This window comes from Odontesthes bonariensis, chromosome 5, assembly GCF_027942865.1.
Source record: "Odontesthes bonariensis isolate fOdoBon6 chromosome 5, fOdoBon6.hap1, whole genome shotgun sequence".
NCBI lineage: Eukaryota > Metazoa > Chordata > Actinopteri > Atheriniformes > Atherinopsidae > Odontesthes > Odontesthes bonariensis.
Genome location: NC_134510.1, coordinates 32829495 through 32847753, shown reverse-complemented (window position 1 = coordinate 32847753; position 18259 = coordinate 32829495). Strand labels below are relative to the sequence as shown.

At 38.2% G+C, this 18259-nt stretch overlaps 1 protein-coding gene across 1 annotated transcript; it reads right to left on the bottom strand.

Annotated features, from left to right (window-relative positions):
* Window positions 1–7808: 7808 nt before the first annotated feature.
* LOC142380366 (protein CTLA-2-alpha-like) lies at window positions 7809–17955 on the bottom strand. Its single transcript, XM_075466158.1, has 5 exons — window positions 17802–17955; window positions 16044–16132; window positions 13140–13262; window positions 10805–10930; window positions 7809–7927 (listed from the first exon to the last, which is right to left on the bottom strand). Exons 2-5 carry the CDS (start codon window positions 16122–16124, stop codon window positions 7907–7909), a joined length of 351 nt encoding a protein of 116 aa, XP_075322273.1. The 5' UTR covers window positions 16125–16132; window positions 17802–17955; the 3' UTR covers window positions 7809–7906.
* Window positions 17956–18259: the final 304 nt, after the last annotated feature.

Here is an 18259-nt window from a genome sequence, read left to right as displayed (position 1 = left end):
ATTCTGATCTTAAACATTAATTGTAGTCTCGAACCTCTTAGCTAAAAGGAAAAATAAAAGCAAACCAATGCAGGAAACAGCCTGTGCCTTCAAAGTAAACTTGAAGTATGTTTTGGGTTCAAGTCTATTCTAAATGATGCTTTTAATTCTCTGCGGTTCTGAGATTTCAGAACAGTTTCAATAAAAAAATTATTTTCATTAACTTATTGTTATAAAGCTGTTTTTACTCTTTGATTGATATTTAGACATCTTTTCTAAACTCTGACCTGATGATCTGAAGAAAGAAAGTTCCAAAATGTCTCTTATACATGGAAGTCAAGGATATCCAGATTGATCTTACAGTGGAGGAGCTGCTCTATGTTGTATTCAAGGATATTTTTCAGGTAGAAGTTACTGAAAATAGAGTTTTTAAAGTTGGATCCATAAACAGTTCTCCAACTGAATCAGTCATGTTTGTGTCCTGTACCAACAAGCACTAGAAAATAGACTCATATGAGTGATTCTACTGAGCAGACAACATTCTCAAGTATTTCGTATAAGATGCAAAAAACTCCTCATAAGGAGGAGGATGGGCCATTTGCACGAACAAACGCCTCAAGGACAGTCTTTAATAAAACTGATTCAGTTGGACCTAGAATGTACCGACAACCTGTGCTTTACTAAAAGAATCTGTGCGTGTGGCGGTTTTGTTATGTGTTATGAGTTCTGAATCTCTTTTGTTTCTGTATTTGTTAGCTTTATCCCCTGTGTTGTTTTCAAAGTAGTTCTCCTTTTTGCACTTCTGTTAGCTTTGTTTCCTATGTTTTCTTCCTCCTCATATGAGTTCTACTTTGATCTGTTCCTGCCATGGACACCTCAGTATTCACCCAGCATACTCCCTGGCCCTTGGATTGTGAAAGCAGCCAAGTTACTGTTATCTTGTCTGATATCTTGTCTTATGAAGTCAAAATATTAAAAGCTGCATTCCAACTGCTCACAGAGGAAAAAAACAAAAACTGCTGTAAAATACCTTCTTGATATTCAGTATCTATTCACATCTCTTTACTGAAACTCCACCACGCATAAATAGATGTTACTGAAATCCATGAGCGTCTTATCAGCGAGAGTAGAAAGGCTGAGGTAGATCGCTGAAAATGCAGATATTCCACTAATTGTTGAGTACAGACAAGCCTTGACTGGGGCCTGTCTTGGCTTAGACCATAGATGGTGATGTGGATTTTCTCCTGGACATGGTTTTGACTTCAAACATGACGCTCATTTTTGAAGAAGAATTTAGAGAAACTTTTTGCATTATAATACATGAACTTGTCAACGGACTTAATATATCACTTGAATTATCACGAAAACTACATTTTTGTAATACATGCTTTTTTTGTCTGGTGGTTAAATACTTCCTCCTCATGCCAGTCATGTGTGTATATACGAACAAGTCGTATGACTCCTATAGTCATACAGAGCATGTAGTCACTATTCTAAATATAAGAGCTTCCTGTGTGCCTCATATGTCCACTGGCAGACATGTCAGACATGTAATGATGTCCCCATGGACGGTTACATCAGTTCACATGGAGAGGCTTCAAAAACGCAACAGCTATACAACCACGAAAATACTACCGTTCACTAACAGCTCATGCATTTGTGTAGATTAAATGTCTCTCTTGATTTGACAGTGTGTTTTAGTGTAACTATCACATCATCATTCTTGATAAACTGCACATTTGGCTTAGTTTTAATCATACCAAATTGTGTTCTGCTAGCAGTGTCCACCCCCAGAGGAAAAATGGAGGACCTGTCGTCAACTTATGGTTCGTGTCAGTTTTTCTGTCTGTTGCTTTTACTTCTTGTCCGTACTGGCAACTTAGTGTAATTCTAATTCTAATGTTCCCAGCACAATATGAGGCTTTAGGTTAGTACCTGCAGGTCTTGTCCCACACTACAGCTGACTACATCACAGAGTGGAGACACAGGGGAAACAATAAGAGGAAAACATACCACTATGATCTTGATAACTCAAAAAAGCCTGATTTGATATAATTTGACAAAAGATCACAACCATGTATCTTGTCTTGCAGACATCAACTTTGAACAGTTAACTAAGATAAGGTCATGGATGAAAAAATACGTGAACCTAAATCTATTCTGTCCTCAGTGTCGTCTAGTTAACTTTCATACATGTTGCCAGTAATTGACTCTTCTCGTCATGGACATTATGTGTCAGCCAGTGCACCTTTGCAGATGAAATTTGGAATCCTGTCATTTTCAAATTCTCCTCCAGCAACATGATTAGATTAAAATATAATTCAAATGCATCTCCAGCTATTTCCTGTTTGCTGCTCATGAAGTTCAAGGAGCTGAGATCTCTGTTGTGCTAAGATCTTCGGTGTGTTAAGTGCAGTGCAGACGAGCAGCTCCAGGCACTGGCTGTCATCACTGATTCCTCTCTGTCTTTCTCTGTAACATTTTTTTTTCTTTTTAAACATCTCTTCCTTGGCTTTCAGAGGGGCTGGACACTGCATCTCAAGCTCCTGTAAGAACTCCCCCCCCCCCTCAGGTTGCTCTTTGCCCACTTTAGATAATGAGACTCATGAAAGGTACTGTCTTGATCGATCCAGCACCCAACCTCCCTCACAGCATCAGCAAACATGGCATCATGCAGCAGATCATGACCTTTGTGTAAATGTATGTGTGTGTAGGTAGATTTATTATCTGATATTCCTTAGAGATATCCAAGTGTCTTCCTCTTTTATCCTGAGTGTTTTTGATAACACCACACAGAACTTATGCTCTGACTGAATTTCTACTGTGAAAGTGTTTTGACTCTGGTGTATGGACTGGCAGCCAGCACTTTATTGTAGTGATTGATTTTTTGTTCTAATCTAAGTCTTTCTTATGAACACTGAAACCTTTTCTGAGGCCCTGTTTGACTCTTAATTCCTTGTGTCTTCGTTAATTTCTTCCTGTTAGGACTGTTTCTCATCTCAGCTCATGCTGACAAAACTCAATGTGGAAACATCTTTGCTCCCAGAATCCTCTGCTCTTGCCATATGATCAGCTCGTTGACTCACACCATCACGGGCTATCAGCTTCCTGCTATTACAAAGCCAACTTCCCAGCAGTGAGGTGCTGCAGAGGAAACAACCAATTCTCTGTATGCATCCATATAACTCCCCCTGGGGGCAGATTATGTAATTGTAATTTTTGTTCCCTGTGTAAAATAATTGTGGGCAAACACTAAAAAACATCAGGCCTCCAAGCCAATCGAATAAGAGTCTGAGTTTTAAATCCATTTCTGAATCCATTTTTTCCCAACCAGTACAAAGATTAGTGCGGCATACACCAAAGAGGTTTTAAAAACTTCTTTTGATTCCAGCAGATTAAACTTTGTTGCCTTTTTCTATTCCAAGCTCAGTTTGTTGAGGTTAGGACATTATGACTTCACAACATGTAGGTTGCTAATTAGGCCTAAAATATTTGGTGTTCATAGGAAAAGAATGTTGTACCATACATTCAACTCAATATTTTGATTAAACCCCCACCATAAAACATCCTTCTTGGTGCTCTGCCGACCCATGTTCTGGTGCAATATTCATTCAGCTTCGATGATTTTATTGTCTTGTTGATAGATTTGAACTTTCAGTATGGAAACAACTGATAACTGAGTTTTAAGTTCACAAAAACAAGATGAATAGTAAAATATTTATGTTCCAGAAACATAGAAATGTGGGGTGAATCCATTTATTGATTGTCACAAATCGTGGGAAACTCAGGATGCAAACAAAAAATGGCTGGAGTCGCTGGTAGTGCTTAAGCTGTGCAGTTTATTTAGAGTGAGAAAAACAAAACGAAGCCAGTTATGTGGACAAAAAGCAAGCCCTTACTTCACAGAATGGCAGCCTCGGCCTGAGCCTTATATAGCCCCAAGACCCGCCCCAAGACCAATCAAACCCAATTAAAACAAGAGAAAACAATACTTCCGGCCACCACATTTCATACACAGGCTCTGCAATAACCCCATTAACATTACATAACATATACAAACCATCACCATAATAAATCACGCTCCATTTGAGCAATTACAGCAGAAAACATCAACAGACCCTGAACTCTCCCCCTCCACTTAGAGGGGAGATGGTATAATCCGCAGCCAACCATACCATAAAATGCTGCTGCTTCTGCTGCTCTGTTTCACTCTCCCAGGCAGGCACAGAGGAGCAGGAGGTGGCCGCAGCAGCACAGGTAACTATAATTAAATAAAGAAAACTGGAGACAACAAATATTATGAGTGTGTGCACTCACCACCAAACCAGTGGAGAACAATGTAAATATGAACCATGTATGAAAGGGTGAGGGTGCTTTACCATGCGTCATCTGTGTGTAGTGACGGGGCTTCGTCACATTGATCCAGACTTTAATGCGCTTATAACTTACTGTTTTCCATTTCAACGAAAGTCCGCTCATGTGACAACAATGTGAAAATGATATTTACGTTCTTATTAGAGCATGATTAAATGAGTCTTTAAAAACAACATATTAAAGTTCGCTTAAAGAAAATTAGATCAAAGAGATTCAGAAAATAGTATTGGTTGCAATAAAACGCAATGATTGCATTCTCCCATCTGCACAGCAGGGGGCAGACTTTGACAATTTTAACAAATAAAGACATTTAGTTAGCTGGATGAAAGGCAGTAACCCCTGAGAATTTTGGCTTGTATTCTACTCTGTCATATTTCATGAAGAACAGGGCAACTGTGTTCAAACTAAATCAACCCTGAAATAGTAAAACTCCATTTAAAAATTAAGCTCCAGCCTGCTTTATTTTGAACACCTCTGTTGCTCCTCCTCACAGAGAGAACTACAAATGAAACACTTTATTTAAAATTGTCTTGGAGATATGTTTACTTACCTGAAACAAACAAAATATTGAGAAATATGTCATAAACATATGAGACATATAAGCCTTGTAAAGCCATGTAAAATGTCACATGATGAGGCAGCTTTAAGCTCTTTAGTATTAGACTTCTTCTGGTTGAGCTATTTTGTCAAAGACCAAAACAGATGACAGTTTAGCTGGCGGCAAATCAGTACGATGCTGAATGGAGATTGGACAGCTTCACAGTCCTGTCCATTTTTATAAGTGCTGCATAATTGACTGTTTTTACAAAAAAGAAGCACACATCATCCCTTCTGGGTGCTCTGTTACAGCCTTCTTCTTTGTTTGCACTTAGTGCCCCGGCCAGTTTCAGTACAGTTGAGTATATTCATACAGGAGTAATTCGACCCCTAACTGCATTATCTGAGTGTGTTAGTTTGAATTTGTAAACTTCAGTGAAAAGGACAATAAGATTTAAATGTTAATCATTAGTCATATCTACTTTTAAAACCAGTTGAAATATTTTTTTTTTCTCCTGCAGAGTATAGTGTTTTTTAACTAGATAGTACATCTCTGAATAGAGTCACCAAAAGCATTAAAAATGAGACAAAAATGAAATAAAACAATGACATTCACCCAGCTAAGTGCTCATTGCTTCACTGTGAGCTCCGATGTTCACTGAATAACATAAGGTTGTTTTGCTGCTAATCTGCCTGAGAGCAGAAATCGCAGATGCACATTTCAATCTATGCAGCCTACTTCCTGTTCCCCTGAACTCTTGTTTACATAAATAATGGCAGAATGTTCATTATGACTAATTACATTTAATAACCACAGCCACTCCTTTGTTTTTACAATCCATCAGCAGTGAGAACAAGCTTTTCCATCCAGCATGTTACATTTTTACAGTCTGTGATAATGTGTTTTACTCAACATTTCAGGGGTTATGGGAGGTTGTGGTTTGGGGTTCCTGATTGAATTTCCTTTTTCTTAACTTTTTCATGCGTATAAAATAAATTATTTATCACATATTCTAAGTCTCAGACGCTGTAGGGTCACTAAAGCATTCGAGGATTTCTGAAAAAATAATTTTTTCAAAATATCGATGAATATACAACCTTTCACTGTGAAGCAAAATATCTGCAGGTGTTGACTTCCCAAACTCACCATTTGTGAGATTTCTTAACATTTTTACATTGCTAAAGTTGCAGAGTTAACCAAACCCATTAAACTTTATGAGAGTTTCTTATTTAATCTTTACAAAATGTTACTTTTGCATTTGTCACACTTAACAGGTGCTTTGTGCGTTCCCGGCAGATATTATTTGGGATTCCGCCTGCAACGGTCACGTTTCCCCACAAAAATGAACCAGGGTTTGTGGTTCCCACAACATTTCCGATTGAAAGCAGCCTCCAGTACTTTTACTGTTATTCCTCAAACGGAGAAGCACCTTCAAAACCCCAAATGTTTCCCTACTGTGTATGACTATCAGGCACTCCAGAAGACTATCACAAACTACCACAGCCATATTTTTTTTTTTTTGCCATATCATAGCATTATCAGCTGTGGTGTAAGTGCCTCCTTTTGCTAAAGCTTCTCTGCCCCATTCCAACTTAGCAATATCTATGCTGATGATGCCAGGGTGTGAAGATAATCTCCCACCTGAATTTATTTAGCCAGTAGGCTCCTAAACTTCCCCGTTTGTGAATTAGTTTTTTTTATTAACCGAGTCAGTTTATATTTCCTGCCAGTCTGACAGAAGATGATCCATTTATCCATGCATTTGTGATTAAAGCAGTTGTCTTTCATCAATTCCCACTTCTTCTAATTAAACCTGCAATTTCAGGTCGTGAACATAACACTTAAGCAAAATATTTAACTTCCTCACAAACAGTGGCTTATATTCTCCTCCATTAGTCAGATAAACACATTATATGTATTTACAGAAGTTTTTGTTTTCTATGCAAACTAAAATCCAATGACAATCCCCCTGTAGAAAATAACTGCATTTGAGGCAACTTATCTCTAGTTTTAACTAGAAAAACTGTCCCTATTAGGAGGCTTGAGTGGTTTGGTGGTGGACTTGCATGACTCTAAGAAACTCATTCCAGACGAAGCGTTTTCCGCACCGATTTAGTTTATGACGTAACTTTTGTTGACGCTTGGAAAGAACAAATTATTGTTTGCCCATACAACAACCTGACTTTTAAAATGTATACACATTAGTTAGTTTCATGACTGCATCTGGAAAAAAATAAAAAATAATCACAATTCAAGTAAATTATAGACATCATCTGTATGTAACTAATTCGGTTATACTTACATGTGCAAGGATCTCCTACATAGAAAATTAGAAGTGGCATGTTGTGCCTGAGTTTTTGGTTGTTTTTCTCCTGTTGCACAATCAGACATACTTCATATTTCTCTACCCTCCCTTGCTTCTATACTGGAACAAGGACTGTGGTCCAATTGCATGCTTAGATTGAGCTATAAACATGCAGTAGCTCCTCTCAGCTGCAACAGTGCTGGCTGTTTACTTTCAAAGCAACACTTTCCCTGTTTCAATTAGACTAAAGTGGAAATAAGTGTTGTTTGCTCAGTTTTAGCAAATTTCATAGCAAAATTTTAAAATTTGGAGCCTTTCAAAATGCAATGTTGCAATACATAGCACTGTATACAATGCACATGATGTTGCACATGTATTGATTTCACACACAAACCACATTCAGGTCAACTTGAACATTCTTTTGTTGTTAAAATAACAATTTGTATTTTACCAAATGCACGGTTTGGGTATTCTCTCCAGTTTAAGACTGACTCCTTTTCACTGACAGAATGCCGTCACATGAAGCTCATTCACCAGCAAGGACCACACCACAGCAGTGTAACTTCATTTTTTTAATGCTGAGTATTTGGTTATATAAATGACAATATAGATGAATATAAAGGTTAACTGATGGCCCATCGGTTAATTAATGGCTGAAGAGGAAACTTAGAGTGTGCATTCCGTCCCAGGAGGTGAATCCCTGAGCAAATTTAGGGCTCCCCAAATGGTACCTGAAAAAGAAGAGTGGGAGAAGGGAACCGCATGAAAGGTTGAATAATATAAAGAGGGATGAGAAAAGGTGGAGATGAGATAAGGGATGGACAATGAGGAGGATGCTGGATGATGAGTGGATGAGGGAGAGTAAATGAATGATGGGCTGGGTGGGAGATTGGAATGATGGGGATGAGGAAGCAAAGGTGAATGGGTGATGGAGACTAAAAGGCACAGGGAAGAAGGAGGATGAGGTCAAGAGAACAAGACAAACAGGTGCAGGTTAAAAAACAGGTTAAAGGAGAGGTTGATGCTCAACTCTTCTCCTCAACCTAACTTAAAAGGTTAAAGTTTATTTAACTAGCAATGACCACAAAACAACAATGTGAGTGTACTGGTTTAATACGGATTATTTGACTATATGAATGAGAGTATAGATGAATATGAGTGTTCACTGGTGATTCATCTGGGATGTCATGTAACCAAGGTTACTGCAGATGTAAGAGAGAGATATACTTCTGAATAGTTTGGCTGACCATGCTGATTCTGGATGCGTTGTAAGTAGCAATATGAAAGGAATTAATTGAATACTTCTGTGAAGATATGCCAGAAAACAAATGTTTTCCGAACTTGAATTTTGTGCGTGTCCTCCCACTTTCTTTAATGAACAGGGGGTCATGAGGTGAAAAGAATAACAAACAAATTTAGTTAGTGGCTCATAAGGGCTGAGATAGGACTCCTATGTAGGTGGGTAATGAGACTTTCAGTTGATTGGTTCTACTTTAATGAGTGTGTATATAAGAGTCAGGCGTGTGAATTGAAATGTTGCAAAGACTTGTATGGAGATGGGGATTGTAAGCTGGTGTTACTGGAGCAAATTCAGGGCGTCATAGGAAGCTAAACAAGGCTGACAGTAACAGAATTCTAAGGTCAGGCTGACAGAATGAAATGAATAGCTGGAGTGGAGGTTAAAAAGGTGGGATGTGAGTGGCAAGAGACTTGGGGTGGCTGCCAGCTGTTGTTTAGCCTTTGAGAAGTATAGACACATGGCACTGAAAGACAGTGGGACAGTTGTTCTCTTTGAACAGTTTTAAGAAAGAATTGATGTCTGTTAAGTACAACTGCATGATGTATTTTGAGAATGAAATGAGTATGGGCGATGGAACTGCACATTGGAGTGGTGTCTTGTGAAGGAAAAGGCAGCTGGTAAACAGCATGATATGCCTAGAAAAAGCTCCAGACAGTCAGGTAGACAGAGAGTGAATGGGGCTAGGCTGTTAGGTTGGCCACTGGTGAAGCATTTGAAATTTTCTACTTCCCCAGATTTCAAACTTCTGGAAGGAGAAGCGAGACAGTGAACCAGCAATGCAGTTTTGATGCCCAGGGACATGAGCTGCACGAAATTGCAAGCAGGCTCAGGCTGAGATTATTGTGAGCCTGCAAATTAACTGCATGATTTGATTTCTGAGGAATAAGTTTGGCGTTGATTATTGATTTCTACCACTGCTGTGTTATTAGAGAATAGACCTCTTGGATAATTCATGCCCTCAAAGAATGGCAACCATCTGCACTGTAATAACTGTCAAAACCTGTGGAACCAGCAATGTTGATGTAAAGCTGAGCATCAGGCTGGGTCATGCAGTTATGGTAGAAAAGTGAAATTACATTCAAGGAAGATTTAAGGTAAACACAAGAAACTTGTGCTAAAGAAAAAAATGGACCAGATTCAGTGAATAATTCCCTAAATAGATCAGTGAGCAGTGCTGATCAACATGTCATTGGGGTCATCAGGTGGGAACCTCCTTTCATCAGTGTTTCGTCTAGTTGGGCCCATGACGCCTCCAGGTGGCAAGACAGTGATCACTGGCATCCCAGAGTTACCCCCCTAATGCCAGCCAACACTGCCCCTCACACCACAACAACCATCTTTTTTAAATTTATTTCCTTATTTATTTTTTACAACCACAAGTTACCCAGCCTCTCACCAACTGCACACCAGTCACAGCGGGGTGGGGATACAAACCCTGATTCGGGTAGGGGGTAATGAAAGTATAGAGGGTGCAAGAGGTGGAGGCAGGACAAGACACACTAGCAGATTCAGCAGACAAACTCACCTAAACAGTCCTACAATTACTAAAAATGCCAGCAAAAACAAGGCCACACAGGCCAACTCACCTAAAATGGCCGCCTTGTTTCAAAAGGCTCACATGGGCCACACCCTCCACTTAAATATCCTGAAATTTCTTCTTGGCTTCTTCCAAGAGTCTGTTTACCCAGAAGCATTTCCATTTTACATGCTTGATCTAGAGTGACTGTTGTGGAGAGGGGGGATGGCAGCTGCTTTAGGTAAGTGATTTCTATGAAGGAATTTCTTTGGGGACTCGTGAATGCATAATTGAGATGGCCCTCAAGGGATGCTTTGTACATCTGTTGGCAAGCAAGTAGTTGGTAATAAGCAGTGTCACAATGTAACGCACTGTATATTCTCTAAAGCAGAGATGCTTGAAATAAATAAATAAAAATAAATAAATAGAAAGGTTAGCTGTTGGTGATGATCCAACTTTAGGTTTTAGGAAAAGAGTCAAAGATCTTAGGGCGGCATGGTGAGGCATACAGTGAACTAACAGTGAACTAATCCTTTTCAGAAAATCCAGAGATCTGGTTGAACAGGCAAGACTTTGAAAGCTCTGATAATGTCTGCTTTGGAGAACCAACCACCATGGCGTGCCCAATGGATAAGAATGGTGACATAAACATTGGCTGCAAAAGGCATTTCCAAGTCCAGAGATGGTGTTAATGCTGTTAATGCCTGGAATGTATGTCCCATGAGAAGATGATAGATCAATGATATATATGAATAGGATTTATTTATAGTATAAAATCCATTTTCTTCTCACCTGATTCTTCACCGGGATCCCCATGTCTTTCTTGTGGAAGTCAGCAGATCCGGGAGAGTTCCTGAAGTTGTGCTCGAGGTACTCTGGCACGACCAAGCCTCTCCTCTCGGACCATTCCTCTTCCGTCTGCATGACAGGAGATGAGGTTAACATCAAGTTTGATTCACATAATTAAAGAATGTAACTGCAGACCAAGTTTATATGTAAAAAATGTTTAAAAGAAACAAAATGCACAGAAAGGAAGGTTTACAGGTTGTACTGTACCATCCTGATAATAGATAAGACAGATTAGATGAGGGAACAATATTTTAGAACAAGAACAGAAGAACACAGAGAGGGTTTATTTTTACATTCATGACAACAAGAAGTGAAAGACAATATGGAAGTGGTGGCATTTGATTCAGCAAGCTGACAGGTTGAAAAATATAATATTTTTAATTGCACAAATGTCAAAAGGAATTAATGGAAGGATTGAATCACCACCAGAAAATAACTGAGAATGGAAAAAATGGCCTTAGTTTAGCAACATTTTTTAAATTTTGCATTTTATGAACTGGACTAATTTGGATTCTAATTCATTTGATTACATTGAATTGTGATTGCATTATACATTGGATTGGACTATAACTGGACTGGGCTGTATCTTTGAAGTGCCTAGAGATGACATTTGTTGTGATTGGTCACTGAATAAATTAAACTGAATTGAATTTAAATTAACTAACAGATTTGCAGCAAGATGAAAGAAGTAGAATTATTTATTTTAAATCTTCCATCAACACATTGCTTTCAGCACAGTTCAGTCTAAAAGCATAAAGAAAGTCTTATTGTAAAAACAACCTACAGTCATGCTCTACGATAGCTAATTTAAAGACAATACACATAACCTAACTGTGCTACAACAAGCATGAATGAAGCAAAAACTGACTACAGCACGTAAAAGGTAGAATTACTAAGGAAAATGTGGATCTCTGACATGTAGGAGCTGGATTTCCCTGAGTTATGTTGAAAATTAACAACCTTATTGAAGAAATGCAGCACATTTTCTTGCTGAAGCTTCTGAAAAGTTAGGATTTAATGTCTTTCTGAGTAATATACTATGGTCAAATGGATTTCTATAATAAAAAAAAAATCTAAAGTTGATATGTTATTTATGTATGTATTGTGATCATTATAATGCCAAAAATGTGATCATGTTGCTATAGGAGAGAGATGAGACAGACTTTACATGAACCTCAGTTGCTTGTGGATTTATCTCGGATTTATTGTAGTTATAGACAGTTTTTTTGCTTGTAAAGATTTGCTTTGAATATCTGCCCTTTGGTGGAGACTGTATCGGTACGTCTGATTTGGATACCTGGTAGTGAACTATCTCAACTATAAAACATGTTTAGCTTTTGATCTGGTTAATTAAGTTATTCATCCTTTGACAGACAATGCTTCAGAGATAGCAGCATAAATGTGGATACTGTTGGTATATATATACAATTTTGTGCAAAACCAAACATATACTGATATGTACAATTGGGCTATAAACTTTTATCTTGTTCCACCCTCAACACTGAACACTAAAACTCAGATGAAACAATTATTCAAAGTAATCTGAATTGTGTTTTTTGTACAGCACTGTGTAGAAGGCTTGAGCCACCCCTTATTTCTTTAGAAATGTAATTTTCTTTGTGATCTGTTATGTGAAGACCCAACACTGATTCATCCCCTGAGTTAGGGGCCTTTTTTCTGCTTGAAAGATTAGGTCAGTGTTAAGTGGCTAAACAAACAAACAAACATCTCCTAAAAAAATGCTTTGATAAAATACATAGTCGGTGTAGTAATCACTGTACATTACTGGTCAATATTTACCGAAAATTGCGGGTAAAATGGTCGTTTTTTCGCTGCGCCCAGCCAGAACCCGTTTAAACCGATTGACAGTGCATCATATATGATGTTTGGAACTCTTGAGGGCTACAGGAACCACTTGACCGTGTGTCTGTTAGTTTAAAGAGTGTCCTAAATCTCTTTCTGTAAGGCACTGGGTCAGGCTAATAATTCAATTCAAAGATATGTGACCTCTAGTGGTGGTGAGAGCAACTGCATGTTACAGGTAAGAATGATGTCCATGATGGTGATTGCTGTTTTGTGAAAATAATGCATTTTAGACTTAACCATGATTGTTTTTTAATTGAATGGATTTAAACATAAAAGAAAACAGTTGACATCATGAATGTGGGCTGCATATCCAGGGATATTAGCAGTGTGATATCACTTTATTCTGGTATTACATAGAATGAGATACACGATGAAATGTGGTGTTGAGTATGCGGGGTTGCCTCAGACTCACCATGTCGGAAAATTGGTTCAACCCCTGGGTGTAGGTATGTTTGCCCTGCGCTGCTTCCCGGTTGTGAGCTTCAACCCGAAGCTTATTCTCCTCCCAGATGTCCCTGCGCTTCACCTCTTCATCCTGACGAAAACAGAGAGAAATTTCAAGTCTTGATTTCAGTTCTAAAGCAAAAACTGGACTCCAAAACTCCTTTACAGCTTTAGAGGGAATCCACGTTCTTTGAAATGTTTGAATGTGTTCTTCATTCTAGTTTTACTTTCAAGAAAATAAACTTGTTGACAAACTTCGACAATAGGAAAATCAGCCCATCTGAACTTTGATTATGTGTTGAATGTTGAAATTATTTCTCAACAACTGAACTATACGTCGCAGCATACCTGCTCATTGTTTAATGAATGAACAGAAATTCAGTTCATCTTGAGCATTTTGATAATGCAAGAAAACGTTATTTAGACAAAAATGTATGTGAAAAAAAATCTGTTCAATTTAAGATATTAAATTGAAAGAGCAAAGACTCAGTCACACTGACATGGTACAGATTGGCTTTCCACTTACATTTTCCTTAATTGAATAATAACTTATCTTTTTGACATGAAAAGCTTCCAACTAAAACCATTTTGTACTTAGTGACTGTCGAATAAAGCTGACATATCAGGCTGCTTCATATGTGCAGTTGGGACAGAGTTAGACCCACATGCAGTTAGCATTCTTTTGCATTAGTATGCATAGAAATGGCCATGGCTTCTAGTGTGTGAAAAACAAAGCTAAATTTCATCAATATCTCTTCATAATTCACCAGATATTTTATTTCTCCTGCCACAAATCGACTTCATAAGAAGCATAACATAAGAAAAAAGAATCAATGACCTTCATTCCTTATAGTTTGTATTAACACCTGGCGGCTATTTGAAACAAATATGGGCAAACAGGTCAAATTTATATGATAATTAGCAAATTGAAAAAAAAAAAAAAAACTTTTATTGCCCCATTTTATTAATCAGGCCAATTTAACCAGTCTACATTCACACAACTACCCTCTCTTGTAGAGCTGATACAGGTGAATATTAAAATGTATCCACCATTCACCACTTTCAGCTTTTGTTCAGTTTCCACATTTAGCTTATAGTCTAAATATGATAAGAAGATGCAGCCAAAGAACTTGGTGGGCTGACTGGAAAAGTCTATGATTAGCATAACTTTAATAATACTGATATCCATCTCAACAACAAAAACTGCAAAGGCTCCTAGATGACGGTGTCCTATTATTATAATCTGAGGATTGTTTGAGGAATGCTAATTAAAATCTGAACGAGAGAAAGAAGTATGCAATATGCTTATTAAACAAGAATATGAATATATGTTAAACTACATCATGAAAACACAAACAGACAACACATTATGATTTATACATGCATTTAAATGCTGTTAAAAAGTGGCAAATAAAGCAACATAAAACCCACAGGTTTATATTCTCGATAGGAATTGAGGCATATTGACAAACTGCACACGTTCCCATATAGTGCAGACACAAATGCACACACTCCACAGCTGTGGAGAGCTGACCTCAAACCGGGGTTGAAGAGCGGGAGGGGATGACAGATGCTCAGTGAGCATTCAAGAGGTACATTATAAACTATATTCCCTTCATAGCCAGGAACTTAAAAAGAACGATTGTAACAGATCAAGGGATTTTAGCATCATGGCAATACTGAGTCAGCTCAAGAGATACACCATCAGAGCAAAACACAAGCTAAATGACAACAACTAAACAAATGGCAAATGGGCTGATGATACTTTTCCCTCACCACTTTAAACATTCAGCCAATGACTGAAAATTAAGTATTTGTTCGAATAAGTCTAAAAAATAAAAACTTAAAGTAAACTAAGTGACAATGTCCGGATCTACAGGCGTTGGATGTTAGCTTTTATGTATTACTTGGAAGAGATGAGAGACATGAAAAAAGTAAATTCTCATTGTGCGTGTCCTGCTTTACTTTTGCCTCCATCTGTTTCAGTTCCACTGCGGGCCAAAACACAAAAGTAGAGCAACCAGTGCTGGCTTCACATTTCTTGTTTTTCCATCCGACATTGTTTCCCTCAGAGTTTGTAGCACAGAGTTATTGTAAGGGTGATGTAGACATTGAACTTGTTTGTGGTCTCAAAGTCAAATCTATTGATTCTTAGTCTGCCTCTCTTCTGACTTCTTCTGTTGTTTGAAGCACACATCTGAATGAAAGGAGGGACTAACACTTTACATGATCATATCACCCTGAAATGATACACTCAGTGACACCTATATGGTTTTAAATTAAGAGGATCCTCCTATGTATTTTGCGTAATGTCATAAACAACTTATATTCAATGACCTTTTGCTCAAGGTCATATGAGTTGATGGACTTGAGTTAGAGTTCATGAGGACCCAGCTAAAGAGAATAAAATTGTTATTCCGACAAGGAGTTGGTTTTGAAAAGGGATTTTTGTTTATCAATCTAACTTTGGTGGGGAAGACCACTGTGAGGTAATCCATAATTAATCCATTAAAAAAAAGATGTAATCTCTGGTAATTGGCCACACAGTGTAGAAGTGTGTATCATGATTTCAGGACTTTCTTTGAATTCAATTTTTTTACAAACTGTTTTGGCATCAGATTCATTATGTAATAGGTTGATAAACCACAAGGCTTCACCATAAAGGCCCACACATTCACTGAAGTGTGTAACCAGTCAGACAAGTTTTTATCTTTACAGTCAAACGTTTTCCTGTTGAAAATTTTTAGTCATGAAACTATAAAGAATACAAAAAACAGTTTTGTATGAAAAGAAGTTTTTAAGAAATGGTAGTCTGTGGTTTCAGAGGTCAGTACAGTGCCAGCTAATCCTGGACATGCTCATACTTACTTACCGGGCTTTTGTATTCTTTGTTGAACTTGATCTTCCATTGTTTCCACTGCTCATCCAGAGATGCTCCATCCTGGTTCTCCATGTTTGAGTCTGTGAGCAACAGAAAGCAAACACACGTTCCACGCTGTATTTCAAAGGAAAATCTCTGTTGATCTGTTTTAGAGGGAAAATCTGCGTAACATCCAGTGACTCATAACATATATCTTCTGGCCTGAGTCCATTTCTTTTTAGCAAGAAATCAAACTGTTGAAAAAATAGAGAACACCTTTTTTTTTTTCTCTTTACAGTTTTTGAAGATAATGGTCATTACCTCTCAGTGGCTGCATACCAAGCACATGACTACCAGGTACCAGAAGAAGGATCAAACTCCAACAAAATGTTTCAGTAAAGTTTTCTTTCTTATCAAACATATATTTAAACATTTCCCAAGTACACACTTTGTCAAACTCACAGAGCCACAAACGTCTTTTATCTTATCTTGTCTGCAACTCATAAAGACTCCACTTGTGTCTTATTACAATGTGCTTCCGATATGCAGTTTTGTCCAGTTTGCAGGAAAGCCACTGACTTTAGTTTCTACTTTTGGCTGAGTAAACTTAGAATCTGTGTGCTAAAAGTGTGCTGCTTTACATTTTCTGCTTCCTACGCACATCGATTACACCCAACATTACTTCACCTTATGGTGAATTAATAGAAAGCTTTGTTTGTGATTGCAAAGTCTCAAATAATTTACAGTATGTGTGTGTGCTGCTCTGCAGATGTATGAGTCATACATCCAGAAAACCCAGCAACTGGGTCAAAATCGTTCTTTAATCCTAATCTTATTAAGGCTGCGGCTACACGGAAACGTTTTTCACTGTAAACGATACTTTTTCTTATCGTTTCGCTGTCGCGGCCACACGGAGCCGGCGTTCCCACTACCCCAAAACGATAGTTTTTGAAAACGGGTTCCAGAGTGGGAAAGTTTGAAAACGGCCTCGTTTCGTTTCCATTGTTACAGCTAAAACGTTTTTGCGTCAGTCACACGTTGACGCTGTGAGCCAATTTTAACACTTCTCTATTGTCTCACAGCGTGGCGTGACACAGCGGCGTGTGTACTGCATCGTTTTCATCCGTTCTCGTCTGGACAGCAGCGCGTTTCCGTGTGGTCGCAAGAATTTTCGTACCCGTTTAAAAAAAAAACCTCGTTTCGTTTTCGTGTAGCCGTAGCTCTAATTGCTTTCTTAGCTAGGGAATATACCCATGAATTAGGCTACGGCTACACGAAAACGAAACGAGGTTTTTTTTTAAAACGGGTACGAAAACGACGGCTACCGTTGACGCAGAAACGTTTTCGCTGTAACAATGGAAACGAAACGACACCGTTTCAAAATCTTCCCACTCTGGAACCCGTTCTCAAAAACTATCGTTTTGGGGTAGTGGGAACGCCGGCTCCGTGTGGCCGCGACAGCCAAACGATAAGAAAAAGTATCGTTTACAGTGAAAAACGTTTTTGTGTAGCCGTAGCTTAATCTTAACCAAAACTCAAAGGGTGGAAATCTTTAAAGTCAAGCTCACAGTCTTCACTGGGAAATCAGTGCCTGCAATGAAATGACTCTTTAATCATTTCTAGTTCAGTTTAGTAACTCTTGCTGTTCAGCCTTTAGAACAAAAAACAACATTTCACACTTATTAAATCTGACTCTAACACAACCCCTTTTGATGACAAAGAGCTTGCATGAGTGGAATAAAACTGAAAATCAGCACAAAACAAACTTACCTTATGACCAAAAAGTTTGGTGAAGTTCTTGGAGTCTGACTGTGTTCGTCTGCTGCCGCAGTTTGTCAGTGGGTGAGTTTATATCTGCTGCATTTTAAGGAAGTTTAATGGGAACTCCAGGTTTAGGGAGGAGTTTTTTCAGGCAGGGCAAAACCTGGACTCAAACAGCACAAAACCAGATAATGTTTAGTGATCAGTTAGAGAGGCATGTCTAAAAACATGAACTGTGAACTGTTTCTTGAAAAATGTCTTGCTAAAAAATATTTGAAACATAGACTTTATTCCTATTCTGATCTTAAACATTATTTGTGGGCTTTATCAGACACAAACGTCTTAGCTGGACTTTGCAAAAATAAAAACAAACCAATGCAGGAAACAGCCTGTCCCTTCAAAGTAAACCTGAAGTATGGTTTGGGTTCAAGTCAATTCTAAATGTTGCCTTTAATTCTCTGTAATGA